A 26,016-nucleotide genomic window follows, 5' to 3' on the forward strand; every position below is an offset into this window, starting at 1 on the left:
CTCTGCAAGCAGGAAAGGAAAGGGAAAAAATTTGATGTTTAAGAATTCTAAATGTAAGGCTTTAGATACCACATAAATAGAAGATGCTCTCCTTCTATTCTCTAAAAGGAGAAACAGGATTATCTGAAACTTAGAAAGAAAGATCTAATCAGCTGATGGGCGTCCACAGCTAGATCCTCGACTAAACATAAGGACTTTCTTCTATATATATGTGTTTTCCTCCTATTTCTTCTAAATCAACATCCTCTGTTTAAAAATATCAACCTTTTGTGATTATGAGGGCAGCACATGCTCCTTGAAAACTTGGCAGGGGAGAGTACAGAGAATAAAAATAATTAAATACCTATAATGCACCACATATTGATAAACCCTGTTTATACTTCAGTCTATTTTTATGCATGTACACGTATGTGCTGAATGACATACATCCTACACATATCGTGTGTTGTGTATATTTTAACTCCAATGACCCTGCCTCTCAGATGAATGGAAAAGCATGAAGAAAGCTCAGCATGAGAATAGTGAGATGACATGAAAATACCCGGGTAAATCCGTGGCTCCTAGTACAAGCCTATATGGAAAGCATTTTTCTCTGACTTATTCTATACTATTTATTTGCTCAGCTGTTCTACAGCTGGAGCAAATTTTTCCAAATGACATATGACTCCTAACATGGTCACCAGCTGAGGCTTTTTGTACCCTTCCTTTCAACACGGATGGGGTGCTTCGGATGTATACCGCTGTTGCATCTGCCCTCACACGTTAAGCTGTCTTACCTTGAGGCTTCTCTCATTGGACCTCTTTTCTCTGGACTCTCCATGCCCCACCCCCATCTATCTGGTGAATACCTCCCATCTTTTAAAACTCAGTGTTACTCTTTTCAAGAGACACTTCCTTACCTTTACACAGGTAGAACTGACTTTTCTTTCCATTCTTCTTGCACGAGCTTTACACACAGCGCCTGTAACACTGGGTCCCACGTACATATGCACCCATCTTCCCCTGTACTCTGAGCTGCTTGAGAGTAGATTCACTTTTTGCTAATATCTGAATCCTGGGTCAAGCATAGTGATGGAGAATTAATACTCAGTAGGTCTGTGAATAAGGTGAATTAATGAATGACTGCATAAATGTAGGTTGATCACATAAACAAAGACATATACCTTTATAAAAATTACCTTTTTATAACTGTATTGACCGACAAGAGCTTTTTTTTACAAATGTCAGATATAATACTGTTGACCCTCGCACAACACCAGTTTGAACTGCGCAGATCCACTGACATGTGGATTTTTTTTTATAAGTAAAGACCTATATTTTTTCTTCCTTATGATTTTCCCAGTAACATTTTCTTTTCTCTAGCTTACTTTATTGTAAGAATAAAGTATATGTAATATATATGACATACACACTATGTGTTAATTGACATATGTTATTGGTAAGGGGTCAGTCAACAGGAGGCTCTTAGTAGTTAAGTTTGAGGAGAGTCAAAATTTATACGCAGATTTTCAACTGTACGGTGGGAGTTAGCACCCCAACCCCCGTGTTGTCCAAGGGTCAATTGTAATTCATAGACAGCTCAGGTTATTTAAGAATCATACATGTACCTGCGCAGAAAAAATAATGGATGGTTGCTTAGCAAAAAGGGAGAGAGCCTAGTTGTGTTCTAGAAGTGCTAGGGGGACAGTGTGATTGGGAACTTTTATCCAATGAAGCCAAACTCTTGGAAGAAGTAGCAAGGTGTAAATGGGAAGCTCTTGCATGTGATGTCAGGATGTTTGCAGTCCAGGCCTGGAGCTGCTTCCGGTTAGCTTATTAAATAACTCATTATTTAATTTAGCAAATTAATTAACTTCCTTGGGCCTGAGTTTATTGCTTAGTAAAATGTGGTTATTAAATTAGATCATCTCTAAAGTTATTCCTTGTTCTAACTTTTAAAAGTGAGAGATAAGGATGTAATATAATAAATTAAGATTTCATTCAAATCCATAAATGATTAGAACTGAGAAATAAGATATGATTCTGAGGCACATATAGTGATTTTCCATTTGTTGAGATTAGCAAAAATTAAGATCGCTGAGGACCTCCACAAACCTTGATCTCTCGGTCCTCTTTTAATGCTTCATGAGTAAGAGTAGCTTCCTTTAGAGAAAGTATTGTTTTTAAAAATTTCCCATGTTACCTGGCATGAGACGGTGAGAATGGGGGAATGGGACCAAAAGTCTAGAACCCAAGGCTATTTCTTTCTGATTCTGTTCCTCCCTTAGACTAACACTGATCCAGTACCTGTGGTGTGGGGGTGTGTGCAAGGCTCTAAAGTCATGAGCTGTGCATTGGTACAGCTGGGAGTGCTTAGGAGCCAAGGGATCATCCTTGGTGTTTGAGAAGCTGGGAGCCAGAGGCAGGAATTTTTTTTTCCTATTGAAGTATATAGTTGACACACAATGTTACATTAGTTTCCAGTATATAGCTTAGTGATTTGAGAAGTCTATGGGTTATGCTGTGCTACATACTCATGTGCTACATGGGTTATGCTGTAGCTACACTACCATCTGTCACCAGACAACATTACTACAGTACCATTGACCGTATTACCTCTGCTGTAGCTTTCACTCCCGGGTGGGCATGAATTTATAGACAGAAGGTCAGGAAGCACGTTAGAGTCGTGAAACAGAAGCTACGTCAAATTTCAAAGAATTAGGACACCTGGTTTGTTTCAGCCAAAGCAGATCTGAAAAGTAGAAAGCAGCATTTGAATATCTGCTCTGATTCTTGCAGTAGGGCACCAAGGGGTAAAATCAAGACTTTGTAGAAAAATATGTCAAAGTGCTATCTCCTCTTTTATAGTCCAAAATGTCTGGCATAAACTAATCTGTGACTCATCCTGTTAGAATGAAATCTCTTGAGAGGGTCTCTAAGCCTATTTCATGGAGAGATGAACACAGGCCTGTGAGTGTGGCCAGAGCTGTCTTCTCCTTAGCCCAGCTCACTGCATCTGGGGGAAAAATAATTCCCTTTGGACAGTTTATCACTGTCCGCCGGGAGAGATCCATTTACTGATGTGTCAAGATGTTTCCAATTATATATGAAAATATGAAACCTGCAAAGTAGTATAGCTACTATTTTTGACTCACTGCCAAAGACTTCTTGGATCCATTGTGTACCTCATCTCTGGAAACCAGTTACAAAGCTCAGAGGGATTCACAGGAAGGTAAAGTGAGTGACAGCATAAGACAAAAGTGGGGAAGAAGGGAGCAAAGAGAAATTTAGAGACCAGGGCTCTAAAATTTGTTGTATAAAATTCTTCATGGTGTTCTGCTTGAAATTATTCTTTTTTTCTGAGATCCCTTTTCCTCTGTCTATATCAAGTTCAGGGAAATATTTGGTTCCTTTAAAAATCTTTGACTTGAAGGATACCTTTCATTTGTAGTCAGTGTCAAATCTACAGGTAAGGCAAATTCCTACCTAAGGAGCTAGTCTAAATTTCTAAAAGGAAACAGCAATTATCAACCACCCCTACAGGCTAAAAATGAAAATGGAATGGGGAAAAAAGACTTTCAGAATCCATTTCCTTCATTTGGTGATAGCCTTGGGCTCTAAATCTCATCCTGTAGAACATCACATGTTTGGCCTTAGTTTTATTCAGGTCGATTCCATGGCCCTAAATCTTGTGAAAGGCATGATATAAACTTAAGAAATTAGATTTTTCATGGATTTATGTGGGACTGGGAAAATGCATCCTCATGATCTACAAGGGAGCACAGTGGCTCTGTTTCCACAACTGCTGAGAAACGCTGTACTTATTTTTTTTCTGAGAGATGCAATAATTGAAGTCATAAGAAATTCAGGTAAGCAGGTGGTATCAGAGAGGCCCAGCCAATGATAACACATTATTCTGAGCAGGGAGTAAAGCAACAGAGATACAGAAGCAGGCAGAAGCAGACAGTAGTTAGAAATTCAATCAAGCAAGCAGCTGGTATTTAAATGTGTATATATATATATATATATATTTATATATTTATATATTTATATATTTATATATGTTTGTAAGAAGCAGAACTGTAATTTAAAAACTGTCATTCTGGAGCAGTTGTCCTGTCCATAGTAGTGGGGTTAGGTGGGTGACAGTCAAATGCTAGGCAGAGCTCTGTTTCCATGTACCTTAGATATAAGGGTAGGTTTGGTAGACTGAATAAGAGCTCCCAAAATGTCTAAGTCCTAATTCATGCAACTGGTGGCCCTGTTAATTTCCATAGTAAAAGGGACCTTGCAAATGTGGTTAAATTAAAGATTTTTGAAATAGAGAGATTATCCCAAATTATCTGGGTGGGCCCACTTTAATCAGGAGGATCAGAATCAATAGCAGGAGATGGGACAAGAAGCAAGAGGGTGGAATGATGCAAGGAGAGCAGTGTGGACCACGCAATGGAGTTGACCTCTAGAAGATAGAAAACCAGCATTCAGACTCTTTCCTCAGAGCTCCCAGAAGAAATCAGTGTTGCAGCCCTCTTGATTTAAATCCAATGAGACTGATTTGAGACTTCCTAACTCTAGAGCTGTGAGAGAATAAATCTGTGTTGTTTTCAGTAACTGAGTTTATGGTGATTTGTTACAGAAACAGTAGGAAGCTTTCAGGTTATTCAGGGAGATTCAGGGGAATAATTAAAGGATTTAATTTTTAAGTTCTTATATACAAAGTAGGACTAGGCTCAAGAATATGGCATCCGTTTATAACAACATTTCTTAAGTGCATTGCACCTTGGAAATTATTTTCACATGCATCTTTTAGAAGCAGATTATGATATCAGAGGTGGATTAATATCGACTTTTCCAGAACTCTAAGTCTTAAGATGTTTAGCTAGACTTCCTGAAACTCTGACCACTGAGGCAAGGATTGGTCCCAGAATTCAGAACACATAGAGCAAGACTTAGAAGAAAGTGATTTCTGAACTGTAAAAGGTTTTTAGATGTGTACAGAATATAACAGCTTCTGATGGACTCCCAGGTCATATAATTGTATTTTCTTAGTCACTAAACTGTGCCAAAAATAGAGGAGCAAATTTTCATGTGAAATGATTTTTTTTTTAAACTGGAAAAATACACCAAAAGGTTTTAATGTTGGAAATAGAGTTGGCTTTTATTTATCATTTACTTTTATATTGCAATTATTTCTCAACGAGCATGTATAACTTTTATAGTTAGAAAAAACTAGTATTGGGTGTTATGTGGTTGTTTTTTTTTCCCCTCCTTCAATACTTGTGGTTCTTATTCTAGCTTTGGATAGAGATTTCTTTAGGAGTTGGATAAACACTGTGAGTCAGCGTACATAAACGTCCACCAGCACACCATCATTTTCCCTTTAGTATAAATTCAGGAGAGTCACAGATAATCCAAAATCCATCCACAAAACTGCTGGGAGTCTTTGAATCCCATCTAAGTCCCCATTGTAGACTCGGTGCTGTGACAGCTGGTTACACTGAATAGCCGAGTGCTAGGTGGGCATGGTATGGTAGAAAACGCAGGAGCTTAAGATCTAACTCCTCCACTTCCTGGCAGTGTAAACACATGAATCATTTAACATCTTGAGGGCTTAACCTTCTCTGCTATTAAACGAGATCGGGACACTCCCTTCAATAAATGCTAAAGCTCTTTAGGCACAGCTCCCTTGCCACCACCACCACCACCAACAAAAATGCTAAAGCTTGTCACAGACTATTAAACCCACATTATTTAGGTGTTTTAAAAGTTGAGAGAGACATTGTCTTAGTTTACGTGTAAAGAATTATGACGAAAATCTATACTCTAATGTATTGCTAATTTCTACTTAACCATTATCGAGAAAAATGCAAAAGTAAATTTAGAGAGGTATTGCACACTCTTAAGGTGGTAAAAAAAAAATAGCTATCTAAAGTCTTGAATTTGACCCTTAGAGTTTGCAAGTGATTCTCCTTTAGAAATCACCAGTGCTTCACCATTACTTTTGCCACAGTGAGGAATTTAGTTAATGTATTTTGGCACATATACATATGTGCATGTGTGTATGCATGCATACATGTGTGTGCAGACACACATATTTATATATGTGTTTAACCTATACATACCAAATACAAAGAACATAATCAGCCTAGAGCAATTGATTGTTGTGAAACTGGTCTTTTTAGTAATTGAATAGATACTGTTTCTAGTAATTGAATAGATACTGTTTACAATGTCAAATATAGATAAAATTATATATATATATATATGCACAAAGAATCTTTGCAAAGAGATTACAAATGAATGTTTATTTCTTAATTTTTTGGACATTAACTAATATTTTTTCTGTTAAGATATTTGTCTTTTAAAAAACCAACAAATTAATATATCATTAAAATTAGTGTTATCATCTACCACTACTGATTTAGAGTAAGGAAATACATTAATATTCATTGCTCTGAAACGAATGCTATGCACATTTTGGGTTTATTTTAATATAGAATGCTGGAAGCCACTAAGAATTTTTTTTCCAATGTATCAGTCAGATTAAAAAAAATACACTAGATTTGTAGAGTTAAGCCATCTGCTAGTATCAGTCTGATATGGCTTTTATAGGAAAGAATGTTCGCAAGTTTTTGGTACCAATAGTTTTCACTTTTTCTTTATTGAATCAAACTATTAAGTAACAATAAAATTCCTTCCAGGTTTTTTTTTAATAGATGGAAATCTTTCACCTACTAGAAATAAAGGTACCCAGCAAAATACATCAACAAGATTGTTGTGACATTAATACAATCACTTATTTCCTGAAAATTTAATTTAAAATGTTTTAACATTCACTTTGATTAGCCTTTGAATCTAAAATAAAAGTCAATAATACTATCACAGAAAATATATGATTTTGAACTTGAACTGTAATGGATAAGTATTCAATCTCAAATAACTAGCTGAAAATATGTCCCAAGTGCATCTTAGGACATTACTTTTTGATGTTCTTCCAAATGAGTAAAAAAGGAAGAGGAACATCAGTATTGACTACATTACCAGGATTATCTTACACATTTTCAAATGGAACCCATTTATCTGGGGGGGGAAAAGGATGAAAACATAAATGGTGATATATCCTTTGTAACCCCACTTCAGCTCATGTCAAATTAGTTTACAATAAAGTATTTGTGAAAAAATATTGGATCTTCATATTTTACCCTTAATTTAGGAGACATTCAAAATGTTCAAAAGTGATTAATTCACAAAGGAAACCATGTTACAAATTGAAGTACATCCCTCACTGTATACAGATGATCAAATAAGTAACTAGGAAATGTTTGAAACATTTTTTTTTTTCAACCTTATCTATCCCTCCAATTCAGACACACTGGGAAACAAAGAAATTACACAAAGAACAATATCAATGAAACCAAAGACGTTTTAGGCTGCAGGTGCTCTGAAGCACCTACAATCTTTTCAACTAGAAGATGTGTGCTGTCTAAGTAAACTATAGAGAACAACAGACTTATAAAAGTACAACTTCTATATATAGACTTATATAGTACCATTATACCATATTTTATTGATCATAAAATGCAAATATACTCTATGTATAAATGTCTCTGAAATTGGTATACAGCTTTTAATCTATGGCATGACATAGTTTAGTAAAGTTTTTTTTCTTTTATTATCATATCTAAAATAATGCATCCTAAAATCAGTGATTTTGTAGGTCTGAATTTGGCTAAGTTGAAATAATTGTTGTGGCAGTGGCAGAAATGAAAGATAAAAAGACAAATTGTTACTTTGTGAAACATAGCATCTGATACAGACATCAATACCATTAAACATATTTTTTGAACTTTTTGTTTACTTAAAGTTAAAGCAAACACAAAAATTATGTACTTTTTTTTAGTAAGCCATACAGAAACTTATCTACTTGAAATATAAGCAGTCTACATAACAAAATCACCTGAAACATAGCAAAAACTCAGAAGTCAAGGGAGAAGAAAATCACCTTTGATAATGAAATTAACATGAATAAGGCTGTTTCTTGTTTATATGCACTCCTCCATTAGAATTCATTTAGTTTATAGACACTTCTGATAAATATGCCCATCAGTGTTTCTAATTTACAATGGATTCGATGTATCAGGTTTGAAAAGGTGCACATTGTCAGTTGGCAATGCAAAAGTGAAGAAATTAGTGTTTGGGGGGATGAGTCACAAAGATCAGTAGTACATATTTCTTTGCGGCTGAGTAATATCCCATTGTATATGTATACCACAGCCTCTTTATCTATTCCTCTATGGACGAACACTCGAGTTGCTTCCATATCGTGGTTACTGTAAATAACGCTACAATAACAAAGAGGTGCATATATCTTTACGAATTAGTGTTCCTCATTTGCAGCAACATGGATGGAACTAGAGTGTGTTATGCTAGGTGAAATAAGTCAGTCAGAGAAAGACAAATACCATATGATTTCACTCAACATGTGGAATTTAAGAAACAAAATAAAGAAAGAAAAAAGAGATAAACACACACACACACACAAACCCAGACTCTAAATATAGAGAACAAACTGGTCATTGCCAGAGGGAGGTGGGTTGTGGGGGAAGGCGTGACATAGGTGAAGGGGATTAAGAATACATTTATCATGATGAGCGCCAAGGAATATGCAGAATTGTTGAATCACTATATTGTACACCTGAAATATAAAGCTCTATGTTAATTATACTGGAATCTATAAAAAAAAAAAAAAGAAGAAGATAATAGTAGAGTTCTCTCCAATTCAAGTACAATCAGTCTCACATCTTCCAGTAAGGCCCAAGGTTATCCCTGATGGAATCCAGAATTCAAACTCCATGTCCTCATAGACTGAGGCTAAATCATCAAGCAAAGGTTAAAATACTCTTTGTATACCCTACTAATGGGGTTGAGAATATGTGTAATCCAAATAGAACATTAGATGCCTCAGTGCTTAGAGAGATCAGCACTATGGGGTAATTCATCCTTGACGGACTGGGCTAAGCACGATTTTCTGACCCTTTTATTTGGTAATAAATATGTATGTATTCAAGTTCTTAATTCTTTCAGTAAGCAATTTTTTTAAGTAAACAAGTACTTATCAAGTGCCTACTCTGGTACCATTTTAAGCACTGGATAGTGTGGCAGTTGACCAATTAAACCAAATATGTTTCTTCATATATTTCAAAGTAATAAGACAGTCCAAATAAATAAGGAAATACACAGAATTTTTTAAAAGTTATAAGTGTTACGTAGAACCATAAAGCAAGGAAGGAAGAAGGAAGGGATTATGTTTGGGGGGTGCAATTGTCGACAGATTTGTCAGAGAAGATCTCATATGAGAAGATAATATGTGAGCGAAGACTTGAAAGAGGTAAAATAGTCACACTGAAGAACAAATACAAAAGTCCTGTTATAGGATAGGAGCATGCCAGGTGGTCTGAGGAACAGCAACTGGTGAATGAAGACAGAGAAGTAGAAATTATGTCAGAGAACAAATGAAAGCAGATGTGGATGCAAGTCGTATGGGACATTGTAGGCACTGTGAGGTCTTCAGTTTCTATAGAAGTATACGATTTTGAACAGGGGTGTGATGAAATGTTATTTATATTTTCAACACTTTGGCCACAGTGTTGAGGGTGTATCAAAGAAGAGCAAAAGTGAATCCCAGGGGACCAGTTAGGTTGCTTTTATTATAGTCCAAAAGATGATGATGGTAGGTAGTAGTGGAGAAAGCGATAGAGAAGAAAAATGATAATATTTTTGATATATCTTGAAAATATACTGAATAGATTTTGCTAAGGAATTACATATGGGATTTGAAAGAAAGAAATGAGATTAGTGTGTTGCCAAACTTTTTGATCCATGGAACAAAAAGAATGGAGTTGTCATTCCATAGGTAGGTAAGATTAGAGAAGAACAAGTTTGAGAAGGAAGAATAAGAGTTTGATTTCAGCCATGTTAAGCATGAGATGCCTGTGAGACATCTTCATTAAGATGGAATAGATGAAAATGGAGTGATGAAAAGTTATTACAAAGAGCTACTATATGTTGCGTTTCCAATGTGACAGGCACTGCTTTAAGTGACTGACACAATGTTGTCATGTCATTATCATAATAACCTGATCGTATTATTATGACCGAAGTAGAAAGTGATACCTAGGGTTAAATGAATTGCTCAAAGACACGCAGTCAAGCCTATGTTTGCCTTACTCCAATTGTGATTTTAGCAACTGCTTTATATCATATTCCAGGCAGAGGGAACAACGTGCAAAGCAGAGAGGTCAAAGGGAGCATGGGATCATCAAGAGAACTGCAATCACAGGGAAGATATTTGAATAATTGCCTTCCAATGAATGAATGTTTTATGATTCTTTACAGTTTTAGAATTGTTTTCTCATAGGCACAAACATTAATCTCTACAAGGGAGGGAAATGATTTTATTACCAGTATTCAGTGGGTGGGAAATGGTTTTACAGAGCCAAGTTCACAAATTTAGTCAACTACAAACTAAGGTTAGAAGTAAAACTGCTCGCTCCAAAATTAAAAAGTAAATAAATATATATTTTGTACACTTCTGAATATTTTAAATTTTATCATGAATCCATTTAGGACAGGAAAAATACACATGAGAATACATTTATTTCGATATTGGGAAAAAATGGGAATTGGAAAGGAATTTACAAGATAGGAATGAGTGATCTGGAAAATAATTATAATAGTAGTAGTAGCAGTAGTAGTAGTAGTAGTCATTTTTGAGCACCTAGGAGGTGCCAGACACCGTACTAGGATCTTTATATTCATTTACTAAATTTGATCTCACAAGAATTGAAAACGAGATTCTATTATTTCAGTTCTAAAGATGAAGAAATTGAGGCTGAGAGAGACTAAGACAACTTGCTGGAGCTCATTATACACTAGGTAGTGGCAGAGTTAAGTAACAAACCAAGATTGTGAAAACAGAGTTCAGACTGCTGACAGGCTGGTCAGGGGCCGCTTTACCTAGGCAGTACTTTATTGCTTGTTTTTGCAAAGTCAAAGGTGAAATTAATAACTCCGGGGGGGTGGGTTCTCATAAGTGAGAAACTATTTTCTGAATTAACAGCAAGGTATAGATTTGTATTCACTCGCCCCGAACGGGTGGATACAAATTTCACTGTAGCTTTGCACACTCTTTTATCACAGCTTAAGACAGCAGATGGCTCTCTTGCGCTTTCTTTCGCTTACCTCCTGATCTGTAAACAACTGAACAGTGTTTGGGGAGGTAAAAAGAAAACACAGGGATTAAACTAAAGGACCTTGATTATCCCAATGCTGCCTCCCGGGCCCCCCGCCCGACTCCCTTAAAACGAGACACCACAGAAAATAGAGGACCGCTTATGGCTTGTGAAAACGCCCTGACCGAGGAATCCGCGGTTCCCCGCGCTGCGCCAGGGGTCGGAATGCATCAGGAAAGAAAGAGTTATTTCTCGTTATCAAAGAGCTGAAAGGCTTGATGCTAAGAGGAGTGTTATTAATGTTAGTGGAAGCTGTGAGGATTAATTTCCTTTCCACCTTGAAGGGGGTGGGGGGAGGGGTGGTGGAAAGCTGCTTTTAAGGGAGGGAAGTATCAGAGATTCAACAGCCAGCGCTCCACACCCGGGAACCTGCTTCTGCTGGGAGAGCTACCCCGGGGGCAGGGTCCCTATCCGCGGTGCTGAACCTCAGCCTGCTCTGGAGGGCGCTGGACAAAGACAGGAGGGGTCTGAGGGAACCGAAACCCCCACCTCCAATTACCCAAACTGAGGAACTGGGGAAAAGACTGCACTATAAGAAAAACGCCCAGAAAGTAAATAATTGACACAACTATAATAATAAGAAGCTTAATCTCAATCTGTTAAAATTAATACAGTAGGCACATATGTCATAGGATAGAAAAACCTTTCAAAGCAAACTAGGTTATGTTGATTGGGGGAGTAGTACTAGATTTAAGAGGTCACCATCCTTACCGCTTGGCTTCTTAGAAAAACTCACCACTAGCTTTAGATAAATATGTTTATTTATTTATTTATTTATTTATTTATCTATTTTTAGGATTTCTTTTTTTTTAAATTAACATATAATGTATTATTTGCCCCAGGGGTACAGGTCTGTGACTCATCAGGCTTACATTACGTTTCGCAGCACTCACCATAGCATGTACCCTCCCCAATGTCCATAACCCAGCCACCCTATCCCTAACCTCCCCTACCCCCAGCAACCCTGTTTGTTTTGTGAGATTAAGAATCTCTTACAGTTTTTCTCCCTCCCAATCCCATCTTGTTTTATTTTTTCCTTCCCTATCCCCCACAACCCCTGACCCTGCCTCTCAAATTCCTCATATCAGAATGTTTGAGTGTAATTCATTCAGAAGTTCATGTCTATAAAGCCTGAAATGTCCAAATGGCCTCTCTTCAATAATGGAAGGCAGGAAAGGCTCCTCTTTATGTTCACCGGGATTTGTTTCGGTGAATTTTTAAGAAGACACAATTAAATAGCCATCTCTGCAAAATGGCCTTTCCTTTTTCAGCAGGAACATGACAACACAACATAAATATACACTTAGTAAAAATATTACATTAAAATAAAAAATAAAGTGGTAGAGAAAGAGCAAAATTCTTAACACACCCCTTTTCCTCACTTTTACTATCTCGTGGGTTACTAGGGATTACAAATTTCTGGCAAAATTACTTCTGCGTGCTCCTTTTAATAACATTATTTTGTAGATATCATAACATACCAAGGTGTGGAAAATAAGCTTACAGAGTATGTTCTTAAATGTCAAATACAATATACATCATCTTAAAGCCAATGATGATTGCACTGGACCCTAATCTATATACAGTCTTTAAATGTTCTTCCATAAAGAAAACTTGCTAGTAAATATGGGGTAAACAGTGAATTACAGATGAGAAATAATTGCTTACATGAAAGGTTGTGGATAAGCTCTGTGGAGCAGAAGGTGTCTAGCCTCACTATAATCAACACTGGGCTGAACTCCCACTTGCTGGGTTGCAAGTCTTTGTAGTAGTTAACTGCTTATTCTTAAGACAAAGAGAAAGTGTGTCTTGGTTCAGAACTGTTCTCAGGACTGTTGGCAGTGTGCCTCTCCCCTTTCCGGCTCTAAGGCAGTCACCAGAGAAGTGATTGTTAAAAGTCTCTCAATCAACAAATGAATCTTCTTTCCTCCATCCTTCACACCAGATTGCTAGAAGTCTCGTTTTTGCATTTCTTTTCTTTACCTTCCTGAAAGGATAAGCCAAACAGATTAAAGGGAAGGGGAAAAGGTACAAAACCACAGGAGCAAAATCTACACTTGGTTCTGTCATTCAGAGTGTATCCTAGAAACCACAGATCTGTATTCATCCAGGCACGAAGTGTTTCTCTCACAACCTTCTTTCCCAGGGTACCCTCTCCTTGCTCCCTTCCTCTTGGACCTTTTATGTTTTCAGTTATCCAAGACAGAACACTGCCAGGACACAGACAGGAAGTCAAGGGGAGGAGGCAGCAGCTGTTGTATTGGACTCTCAGACACAGTTCGTATGGCTTTGCTCCCTGACAGAGCGAAGGGACAGGGACGGCAAACGCAGCAGCTCGAGTTGAAGTGTCCCTCAATCTGGCTGCTCTTTGTCGTCCCTGGAATACTGTGACACCATCCCCCACCCTTAATATTTCTGCGGTGACTTCTTCAATTTTCAGTTGGGCAGTTATCCTCTCCAGCTGCTGTTCTGTAGCTGCTACGGCCGCTGGCACCTTCCTCTTCCCAGTGCCAGAGAGCGAATTTGGGAAGGGGGTCTTTCCGCACAGACAACCTTAGCATAGCTTCTCGTCTTCCCCTCCTCCCTCCTTGTTTTGCTCCGTGTTGTGGTTTAAAACGACAACAAGAGGGAGAGTCCGCAAGTTTGGGTAGACGGGGTGAGGAGCGGAGGCGCCTCCCTCCTCGGGACACACTCTCCTCCCTCCTCCCTCCTCCTCCTTCCCGGGGTGGAGGGGTTTGGGCGCTCAAGGGATTAGCAGGGAGGGCGGAAACCACCTCGCCCTCCAACCGCAGCCGAGAGTTTCTGGGGACCAGGAGACACGTTAAGATTCAGAAGCCCCGGCCAAACCGCGGAAGCCTCGGAAACCTGCGAGTTTCAGCTAAGAAAAAGCGCACCGATATTCCTTCAACCCCACCTGCTTTGGCTCAGCCTCTTAGCGCCCCACCCCCCCCTGGATTCCATTTTAGCTTTCTTTTTTTTTTTTTTATTACCATTAATATTTTTAATCATTACTATATAAATTTTCTTTCTTTCTTTCTTTCTGAAGAGAGACATAGGAGGGGAACGGGAGGGAGGTGTAGTGGGGTGGGAACGAAGCGCTTTGATTAGAGAGCTCCGGGGAGAAGATTGCTCTCCCCAGATGCTGATTTCCAAAGCACTTGACAATCACCGGCAGAACCCGCGAGCGGGCGGCGGCGGCGGCGGCACCGGCCGGGGGGCAGCTCGAGCCCGGCGCTGAGTCCTGCCGAGTCTGCCCCGGACGGACGCACGCGCCGGGATCCGGCCGGGACCTGCCCTCCATCCCGTGCCCTGGAAGCCGGTGGGCTCGACCTCCCGCCCCGGGGGGCGGGAGAGGCTTGAAGGCAGCGCGAGCGGCGGTGGCGGCCCCCGACAGGGCTTCGGCGGCGCGGGGTGAGCGGCGGCGCCCACAGCCCCGGCCCCACTCCCGGCTCAGACGCGGCCGGCAGGCGGCCGCCGCGACCTCGGCTCCAGGGGCTCGCCCCGCCGCGTCCCGGGAGCGTCTGCGCGCCCGGCCCCGCGCTCCGCCGAGAGGGCGATGGGTCCTAGTCGGGACTGAGCGCCCCTACCCCTGTCCTCACCCCCTCCGGCCTCCTCCCCACTCTTCCTCGAGGGCGAGCCGCCGTCGGCGCCGCCCCTTCCCTCTCCCGCGTCCCCGGCTCCCCTTCCGTCCGTCCCCTCCCTGCCGGGACCCATTCCCCGGGCCACCATGGCCGCGGCCATAGCCAGCGGCTTGATCCGCCAGAAGCGGCAGGCGCGGGAGCAGCACTGGGACCGGCCGTCCGCCGGCAGGAGGCGGAGCAGCCCCAGCAAGAGCCGCGGGCTCTGCAACGGCAACCTGGTGGACATCTTCTCCAAAGTGCGCATCTTCGGCCTCAAGAAGCGCAGGTTGCGGCGCCAAGGTCTGTGTGGGTCACTGTCGGGAGGCGCGCCCTCGGACCTCTCCCCTCCCCCCGCCCGCGTGGGGCCGCCTCGGGCTCCCCTTTCGCTCCCTCCGTCTCCCGGATCCACCCCACCCACCCCCTAGTCTCCCTTCCGAGCGCCCCGAGCGCCTTCCGCCCGCCGGTGGCGGCGGGGAACCTGCTCTCAGGCAACCTGTAGCCGCTGAAAACTCAACCCTGCCAGGAGCCGGCGAGTCGGCCGGGTCGGTCGCCGGCTGCCTCTCGCTCCCGAGTCTCCCGCGGGCCGGCTTCCAGGGAACGTGTCTTTCTACCTGGGGGGCTCGGCATCCCCCGGGGGGTAACATCGGACTCCAGAACGCGGGAGGAAGGTCTCCGCAACACCTCGGGGTTGGGGTGGCTGCTTCCAGTCTGACTGGAGGGGTCAGGAATGTCTGTGTGTCTGGCCTCACCTGGCCTCCCCGGCCCCCTGGAACCCTCTTTGGCTTCCAGACCTTGGTGAAGGTGGTGATGCCCACCCCACCCCCGCGCGCCCTCCGCAGGGGCCGGTGGCAGAGCAGTGCAGGGTGTGTGGGAACTAAGGGCCAGGTCCGCTGAGATGCCCCAGTGCGCTGCTCCGCGGGCGGCTCTGAGCGCGCTGAAGCCCGAGGTCACAATCTTGGGATGCGGAGAGGGGCCCAGAGGAGGGAAGAATGAGTCCGAATGGAGGGTTGGGCGAGGGGCGCATCCCTAATATGCCAGTTTAAATTCAAGGACTCGCGAATTACATGAGGCAAAACGAGCAGTTACTACAAGCAGATGACTAGAATAGTTGCCTCACTATACGTATTTTTTCCGAAACACCGAGTGCCCAGCGTGACCTGCTTTTGCTGCCTTAAATGTCAGGGTCTGAGAAGGCACCTTCGGAGCGGGAACCCCACTGCTGTTGTCCATCTCGGCTTGCTTCCACTGCCAGTTGCTAAGGGCGATTGTTTTGAGACCATGTGGGGTGTTCTGTGGGAGAAACGGGGATTGCTTGCTTTTCATAACTAAGTGGGCTTGGCAGGAAACATCGAAGAATATATTTACATTAATAGGAGTATATGTTTGCCCAGCACATTATATTCTTGGTGCCCAGCTGTATTTGTTTAAAATACCCTGTTGTTGCAAAGACAGGGAAGACAAGCATACGCTATTCATGTGTATCTGAGTGTGTGTGTTCTACACGTTTACGGATTTATGACCAGAAGTTTTAATGCTTATTTGTTTTTTTTGTTTTTTTTTTTTTTAAGGCTGTAGCTAAATAGTTTTTTAAAGGACAATAGCTTCTTGGCACATTAGAAATTGGAAATTATTTGCTCTTAGAATCAAACTTAAAAGGCAAACATTGAAGAAAATTAGAGTGGCAGTTCAAAGGAAGATAAGATTATAGAAATATAATATCTAATGGCATAAATATAATACCTCTTGATGAAGTATTTGAGGACAATATTTTCAGATGAGCATAGGAGCTATTAAGAAAAATGGGTTTTAATTTACCACTTTAGCCTAGAGCCTTATCCAGCAAACCACAAACCTTTGTATTTCAAGAGCAACTCAGTTGTTTGAAACATTGTTGATCCACGGAGTGTCCGGTTATCTTAGAGTGTTTGCTTCTCCCCCTTTTTAAAATCAGATTCTTTTTTAAAACACAGTTTTCACCAGGTAGAGCTCCAAATTTGCCATCTACTTGAAGTAAATAAACCTGTTCTCTTCTAGATAAGATTACTCTAATATAAACAATGATTAATACTTACTGTGTGCCTTCTTTAAGTATACAACCAGTAGATTATTTTGTCAATATGGACAATAAGTGTTTTTTCATATTGCATAATGAAGGAAGGTGTGCTTTACACTTCTGTATTTTAAGATGGGGAAATAACTTTTCCCCCCCAGATATGGGAAGATATCTGAGTGAGCTTCCTAATAGTCTGTTACACCATTTTCAACCCTGACTGCTCTCTTGGTATTCATGAGTTCAAAATGATACGCATGCATCAATGATCTGTAAGAAAAATATATTTGAGGTCACTTCTGCTCCCTTATTTCCCAAAGAGGTAATAGGCTAGAAGGAAATTTCCTTTTAATCCTCCTTATACTTCTCATATATAAAGAAATATATTCTTTTGTGAAGAAAAAGATAGATACATCTCTGGAGCATCAGACATCAATTTATTATTACTAATTTAAGCAAAATAAGTGTTAAAACCTTATATTATGTAAGTTGTAAAGTGATATCTATATGATTTTATATTACATATATATTTATTTGAATGAATGAAATATAATTATTTCACTATTTATTTAAATTCTCTTTAAGGAAATATTTTTAAGCATAGTTATTTTTTACCTCCAAACCCAGTTTTTGCATAGGAACTGCCTTCAGGAAATTTAAAAAATCTGATTTGTTAATTTAAAGATACAACTTTTAGGTATGGCAATTTTATGTATCTTCACATTTGAATGTCACTAATTTGACAAAGAGTTATTGACTCTTCCTACTCTGTCAGGCACTGTTCCAGGTGTTACGTGTAGAGCAGCGAATAGAACAAATAAAGTCCCTTCCATCATGGAGATTGCAAATGTGGGGTAAAATTCATTGCATACGGAAAGGAACAAAATAAGAAACTTAAAGTCCTATAAGGAACAAAGAAGACTGAGGTGAAGGCTGCAGGGGCAAGGGTGGTGGAAGAGAAACCTAATTAGATCAAGTGTGCAGGGAGGGCCATGCTGAGAAGTCCAGGCTGAGAGCCGACATCTGAGAAGGACAGCGAAAGCCCATGAGTTGGGAAAAATCTTAACCTGTTGAGAGAAGTGAAGGAGATAGAGAAATCCAGTACACTGTCATCTTGTATCATAGTCCATTTAGCTGAAGTTTACATTTTGACAGGTGAATTCAAATGCACGTGACGTGTCGACCAACAGAAAACAGAACAAAGAATAGCTCCACATTTAGGGGAAGAGTAATAGACATTTCTTAAATGTGGGGTGTTTTTCCTTTTTAATGCTTCCTTAATTAGTAATTTATTTAATGTAAAGAGTATGACTTATATTTACTTTTGTGCTTTTAGTTGGAGCCCTATCCCCCACTCTGACCAGCTCCTACCCTCATAGAAGGTTGGTTTTTGCACCAGTGAGGTACCGGTTGTACCATTTTGTCCTCTTGTAAAGGACAGGAATCTACAAAATGGCTTTTAGAGATTGTGTGGGCACCATGACTATCCCGCCTTTCCAGATTCACCTCTCTCTACCTTTCCTACCTCCAAAGACTCCAAACACCATTCAAAGTTCCTAAAATTAACCATATGCTTTCAAATCCCTCTTCTTTTGTTTGTCCTTTACTCTGTATGGTATCTTCTGTCTTCTGTTCACCTGTTGAAATTATCTCCATTTCTTAAAGCTTGGAGAAAATACCATTGCCCCTAGGAAGTCTTCCCTAATTGCAGAGAAGTAAGAATAGTTCTCCTGTGGCATTCTATACCTCACTATCATCGTTTATGCCTGATAATAATTAATTGTGCCCCATCCCAAGATGTGATTAATTGTCATTAAGAGGAAAGTCTGTTTTCTGCACTTTCATAGACTCTCAAATCTTGACAGTGTCTGCCATGTCCTGAGTACTTGGCACTGCCTTTGAGTTGAAGTGAAATAGGGATGGTCCATAGGTCCAAAGCTAAAGGAGTGTCCTTGAACCACAGTACTCTAAATAGATCATTTTAGAAGTATATATACTTTTCAAGTTTTTATGTATTTTTCTCTCCACACATATATATATGCATGTGTGTGTGTGTATGTGTGTGTGTGTATATATAGGATGAAGTGTATATATATACCTCATCCCTTTTTTAAAGGACTAGAGGGTGATTATATATAACCAACTTCACTTTAAGGCTTAACTAATTCATCAAAATAGATATTTAGGATACCTGTTAATTTAGCTAAAGAAAAAAAGGGAACAAGGAAACCAACAATTTGCAAACATTTTTATTTGAAATCTTCACCTTTTCTTGTAAAAACTGAAAAACTAAAACAGAAACTACAAGCAATGATGTATAATTAACATTTTATCCTAAAAGTGTTACATTTTCATTATTAATTTTTAAACCAAAACAAGAACCTTTATTGCTTGTAAGACAATAACCTTTCAAAATTTTTAGTGTGACTAATGCAATTGTTTCTTGAAATCTACTTTTTTTTCCACTACTATCATAGGAACCTACAGTATCATGTGTCATGTATGTTTAAATCAGTAGTTGTGTGGGTTTCTTACTAGTGCATTTTACCTAAAATAAATTACAGGAGTCATAAGAAACAAGGAAAGAAAAATGAGTTACTTAAAATTTGTTTTCTTGTTATTGTGTAATATAAAAAGCAGAAATATGTGTATGCTTCTATCAACAAAACTGCTTTGCTCCAGTGTGATAGTGAAACCCATCAGTTATCCTAGGAAAAGTGGTCTTCCTTCTTACAAGGTATTATGTAAAGAAAGGTGGGTCCACCTTTTCAGGAAATAATCAGCAGCAAAAAGACATCAAAAGACCACCATCCTTTGTGCTACTGCTTCAAAGCCATGTGGAAACACAGCCCACCTGCTTATATTGGTGGTTTAGGTCAATATAAACAAGGGAATATTTTTCCCCCTAAGTATCATCCTTCTTCTCTTTAGAAAGTGTATTTTCATTTCTTTTCTTTTCTTTAGTTATCTAAGGCCAAGTATATGGGAGTCTTCCTACTCATCTTTTGATAATACTTGTTGCTAACTTGTTGATGATCAGTATTTTATTATTTGTTAGTTGTATAAACATAAGACAAAAATCAGTTTTTCAGTTGAAATGTCTAATTTTTCAACGAGCATGTTTTACCAAATGCAGTGTTCCTAAGTAAGAGCTCTTATGGGCGCTTTACTGAATTGCTAAACAAAACAACGTTAGAGATTTTTTAAGAACTTGACCCTTGCTTGTTTATGCATTTTTTTCTGGGCCTTAATTGTTATGATTTCAATAGTCTACATTTGCTCTAGGCTTCTGAAATGGTTGATGCCACAGTGGTGCAATAAACCAAGAAGTGGTACAGCGAGCAAAGTGTAAGATAGCATAGTAGTTTAGGTAAGACATAAGGTTGAGTAGGATGATTTGCTTTGGGTTGAGTTAGGTTCATAGGTTGAGTTTACATGTATTGAGAAAATAACACTGTTTGGTGGTGAAGAAATCCTTTGACAGTTCATAATACAAGATTTCAGAAACACCATTTGACTCCAAATCCCCCACCAGATTACCATTATCAGTTACAGGGTTCACTTTACATTTCAAATTATTCATGTAGTTCTTCTACATTTAGCCCCCAAATTCTGTCCTTCTGTTAACAGTGCTATTCTATATAATGTTACTATGAGAAAATTGTTTTCATGTCCTCCCCTCCCTTCTTGTTGATGTAAAATGATGTCTTTTATATTTGATGTCCTTAACTTAAAAATAATGGCAGAAATTCAAAGGAAAAGTAGGGTGACATATTTTTCAATCTAATTTATCTATTTACTTTTGGGAATCTAGGTTTCTTTCTAGGTATACTTTATATTAATTTCTTCCCCAGTGATAAGAAATTTAGCCAAAACAGACTATGACATGTCAGCAATATACATTTGTATATCATGTTTTAAATATTGTCATTAGCACTCAAAGGCCAAAAACACACAAAAAAATCATAATGGAAACTCAAACATATAAGACAATTTTAACAAGGTTGATGCAATTTAAAGTCAATCAGACTGTGTTGGCATGACTACGAAACAGCTGATTTAGTAATGTGACCTGTAAAGATTACAATGTTCATTTTAAGAAACTCAGATTACATGAATATGTTACCATTTACTGTTTATTGGGAGGAAAGCAGTAGGGAGTGGTAGTAGGAATCTAGACACCTTTTTAAAAAACCTTTTTATGACAGCTACTATGTTGTCATTCAGGGGAAAGACTCTTCATAAAGCTGTATTGTGTGAAATATATGTGTGTGTGTATGTGTGGAGTATGTGTTACACCCTATGCTTTCAAAATTCTTGGCTATCAGGTTTGATAGGGACCCTTATGGTATGACAGGGTCATACGTTATGTATAATGGGGCACGGCCACTTAAAAGTCAGTGTCTCACCAGTGCGTGGCATATAACAAACACTGCACAAGCATTTGCTGAATGAATGAAAAGTTGTGTATTTCTTAGGATTTACATGTGACATAGAGTGACCATTGAAATCAGTGTGCACATAGCAGTGGCCATAATTGACTGGACTTAAATTGTTTATCAGCTGCCTACATGGCACCTTGTGTCAGGCACTGTACCATAAAGTAACAGTTCATCGTCACAACAAATCTGTATGGTAGGCACATTACATTATCTATCCACTGTTACACTAAATTATCCATTAATGGATGATACACTAATATTATCTACCCATCCATTTTATAAGTGAGGAATCTGAAACAAGTTAATAAATTGGTTAACTGGCCAAGTTTATATATCTTTAAAGAGTGGGGCTGAGATTGAAACCCAAGTTGCCAGGCTGACACCAGTGTCCCTGTTCTTAAATGCCAATTCTCGATTATCACATACTTTATTGCATTGTCTCAATTAGTTGAGACACATCAGCATTTCACAGCAAAGGAAACTGAGGCTCAACGAGTTTGCATTTTGCCAAAAGACTTACACCTGAGCAAGTAACACCAGCAGAATTCATAAACAAATCTGCTGTTTATAGTCAAACCCACTATTCTCCCCACTATTTAACACTTCCAGTTCTACAAGACATTGTGAACTCTTCATTAATAAGTGGTTGGATATATGCAATAGTGTATTATTAACTTTTTAAAATTGAAGGTGTGAGAAGGCTTGCCTGGAAGTAGGGACTTATTTGTGGGCTTTGGCAAAAGAGGCAAAAAAAAGTGCTGTATTTTACCAAACCATTTTTCAAGTAGGTATGTATCTTTGATTTTCTATTGAGTGTCTGGACGTGACACTCATTGTCACTTGATGAATTGCAACATTGACCTGAAACTCTGAAAAGGATTAGTTTGGAGTGCTTTCACCGGCATGTAATGAATTTTATGTTAAGTCTTTTATTAATTTTCCTAGATTATGTGTTTTAGACGTTTCTCATTTCTAACAAGATGCTTTATTGGTTACATTCTTTATTGGCCTTATTGTACATGATAAACTGAAGCAAACCACTTTTAAAAAAAGTTACAGTCACAAATTCATCATGAAATTTACAGATTGTTAGAAAACTAGATACTGTATGTCGTATGCTCTTTTGAATTAACACATTGGTTTCGAGTTCTTGTCTAATGAATTCTTAGATCTTGTTCTTAATACTGATACCAGAAGAACATAATGTAGTCAAGTCAAAGTCATGTGAAAATTGTACTAGGCACTTTATAAAAATTGCCCACAGATGAATATTTAACTTTGAGATAATCTTTGAAGTCTAGTTATATGTTATTTGGATATTTTATTGACTTATACTATCTGCCTTTTTTTCTTGTTCACCTTACTTACATGATAAAACTAACTGGGTAATCCAACTGTCAACCTATTTTGTGCCTGCACATACACAGCTGGTTTCGGCTGAAGAAAAAACATACACACACATGGGTTGTTCCTACTTTAAATTTATAGTAGTTACATCAAGTGGGTCCCTAATACATTAAAAAAATCTATTTCTATTCAACTAGATCATTTTCTTACCTTCTTTCTCTTTAAACCTCTTATACCTCCTCCCTCCAGCCCATAGTCAACTATGTTCTTACATCTCTTTCTCTGAGAAAATAGAAATAACAAAAAATAAATTTTCACATACTCCACTACTGGCTTTTCCAAGCTGATCTGCGTATCTATCCATTTACCCCTCTTTTTCTTCCTGAACTTGGGGATGAACTCTTAGTGCTTCTATTTAAGGTTAAGACCACTTCCAGTTGAGGGATAAATCCTTTCTCCTACTCAGGGATATCAATCCAATAAGTTGCCTCTCTCTTCTGCATCATATAATATTCAGATCCTGCCAACTTATTCTCATCAAAATATAAATATGCTGTGATTTACCCCATCTTAAAAAGTAATCTTCTCATGATGGTGCATTCTTCTCTAGCTACTAGACCGATTGTCTTTTGTCGGCAAAACTCCTTGAAAAATAGATCTCCAATTTTCCTCCTCCTGTTCTGTCTTGAATGCTTTCTAAATCACACTTTTGCTCCCACCAGTAAGGTGCTCTTGTCAATGATCTGCAAGTGGTCAGACCCAAGGATTTAACCCTTTAACCCTTAATCCTATTTGTACAGTCTTCAGAATTCAACTTTTCATAATAAACTTGTAGTTTTTACTACACTATAAGTAAAGTTAACATCAAAATACTTTTGACGTATCATTTACTCCATCAAAACCATTCATGGTGATTATCTTTTCATAGTTATGATGTACCTGGATTAATTGTTACTACATTAACTATGGCCATCAAACAACATGAAGTGCTGCCAAACACCATTAGTACTCAGTTGGTACTCAGGTACCATTAGAAGGCAGTGTTTGATGTTTCCTCACTTGGGAAGAATATTATTTTCATCACATATATTTGTATTGGGCCTAAACAACTTATCTTCATGAAACAGAATTTGAATGGTCTTTCTAAGAATTAGCCTTTTAATTTTTTGTCTGTACAAATATAATAGATTTGTACTAAGTAATTGCTGATTTACAAACTCTTTAATTACTAACATAGCCTGTTTTAATAGGCAAATTAAAATATTTGGTTAATTTGCTTAACAATAAACATCACTCAGATTCAAGCATTATACATAAAGAAATAGTTATAAGAGGGAGCAATTTGACAATTTATTTTCTGTATATGAAATGTTTTCACTGATATATTCGGTTTTAAGTAATGCTGATGGGTTCTCTTATGTATCTACCTATTACATGTGGATACACAGTTATGAGATCTGGTGACAAATTAAGGTAACTTTTTTACATTTGTGGTTTTTTTTTTAAGATTTTATTTATTTACTTGACAGAGAGAGAGATCATAAGTAGGCAGAGAGACAGGCAGAGAGAGAGGGAGAAGCAGGCTCCCTGGTGAGCAGACAACCAGATGCCAGCCTTGATCCCAGGATCCTGAGATCATGACCTGAGCCAAAGGCAGAGGCTTAACCCACTGAGCCACCCAGGCACCCACATTTGTGTGTGTGTGTGTGTGTGTGTGTGTGTGTGTGTGTGTGTTTTATCTCCTGTTGGAATGACAAATGGCTTTTGAGATATGAGACATGGCGAAGTACTGGCAGTTAGAGTTAGGAATAAATTCATAGACAGTGTTCTATCGTCTCTTCTTATTAGGTTATCTGGGCAATATGTAACCAATGAGTTCGGTAGCTGTGACATGAATATAGTGTCTTTTTTCAGGACACACCTGAATGTTTGATGGGCAATTGTTCATTTTCTTCAGAATCCAACAATTTTTTCCCTTTGTAAAGGTCTTTAAAAGAGTCAGAATCTCATGGCTTGATGTCTTTTTATTTCTCCACATGCCTCATTTTCTCTCTTTAAATTTATGTAAATAATTCTTGCCTAGCCTTGGTTTCATCATGCCCTTTAAATATTTGTTCATGGCTTTTTATCCTCCTCACCATTTGGCCAACTTACAATTGTTTAACTCTATTAATCTTTCTGCATAAGTAAATGCCACTAGCCCCTTAATCATTTCAGTGGCTAAGATTGTTCAATAATTACCTCATCCTTATTCCAGCAAACGAGATGGCTGCTGTTTTCATGAAGAGAATTTCATGCTGAGGCCAACCCTGGTGCAGAGAAGATTGCATCTGCTGTCTCTCTCCTCGCTGGGGCCAGGCTCTGACTTGAATGGAGGGATGAGGAAATTGGACAAGTCTACACAAGACAGAAGTATTTGTCTTGGCTTCATGCCTGACAAATTAAAGGAAAAAGCAGGGAAAGTAATCAAATGTCTTTACCGCACCTGCTAGGATTAGAAGCATTATATGCCACATCTCTTACTTCTCCCAACCATGGGAAATAGGTGACATTATTTTCATTTTCATGGATGAGAGGAAATGAAGTAATTTTTCTAGAGACTTGTACTTGGCAGATGTAGTATTTCAATGCAGTCCAGGTCTTACTGATAGAAGTGGATCTTAGATAATAATAGTATTCACCATTATATCCCAGTGTCTTCCTAGATTATCCTTCGGATGGGCCAGAACTTCAACCACAGGATTTGCCTCTGTTCACCCTTACAGGGTCCATATGACACAACATGTTGCTCTGACAGCTGCTGTGGCTAGAGGTGTTGCACACTCAATAACCACCCTACGTAGAAATGTGCTTCTCGCTCTGCCTCCACTTTCCCATTTCTGTCTGATGCTTGGGACACCGGGTCAGAACTCAGACATGTTCATTCCATCGTCTCTTAGACTTTCTTTCTGGAATGAGCCATCCCAGATGGTGTGGCAATGTTGATGTTTTCCTGGAAAGCTTGGAGGATTATATGTCTGTCAACTTTGGTATTCTTTATCCCCAGGCCTTTGCATTTTGGAAAATTATGAAAATAATACAAGTTGCTGAAGTTTGGAGAATATGGAATTAATGAGCAAAACTGTCCTCTTCCTCTGCTACTGCTGCTGAGCTAACACAATTGTTAATCATTAGAAATATCTCTGGGGGCGCCTGAGTGGCTCAGAGGGTTAAAGCCTCTGCCTTCGCTCAGGTCATGATCCCAGGGTCCTGGGATCGAGCCCCGCATAGGGCTCTGTTCTTGGTGG

General features: G+C 39.2%; 1 protein-coding gene across 4 annotated transcripts in view; it reads left to right on the forward strand.

The window, feature by feature from the left end:
* Positions 1-26,016, forward strand: part of FGF14 (fibroblast growth factor 14) — a gene marked incomplete at both ends in the record, with an annotated part of 598,865 nt that overhangs the window by 414,849 nt on the left and 158,000 nt on the right. Inside the window, one exon of one of the 4 annotated variants that reach the window (XM_080798339.1) lies at positions 14,998-15,196. The exons of 2 other annotated variants lie outside the window; for them this stretch is intronic. In XM_080798339.1, coding sequence (XP_080654465.1) covers positions 14,998-15,196 — 199 coding nt within the window. Of the gene's footprint in view, positions 1-14,997; positions 15,197-26,016 lie in introns of those variants that run through there. One more of the 4 variants, XM_080798340.1, reaches the window with a different exon arrangement.

Source organism: Martes martes (genome assembly GCF_963455335.1).
Source record: "Martes martes genome assembly, chromosome: 3".
Classification (NCBI taxonomy): domain Eukaryota; kingdom Metazoa; phylum Chordata; class Mammalia; order Carnivora; family Mustelidae; genus Martes; species Martes martes.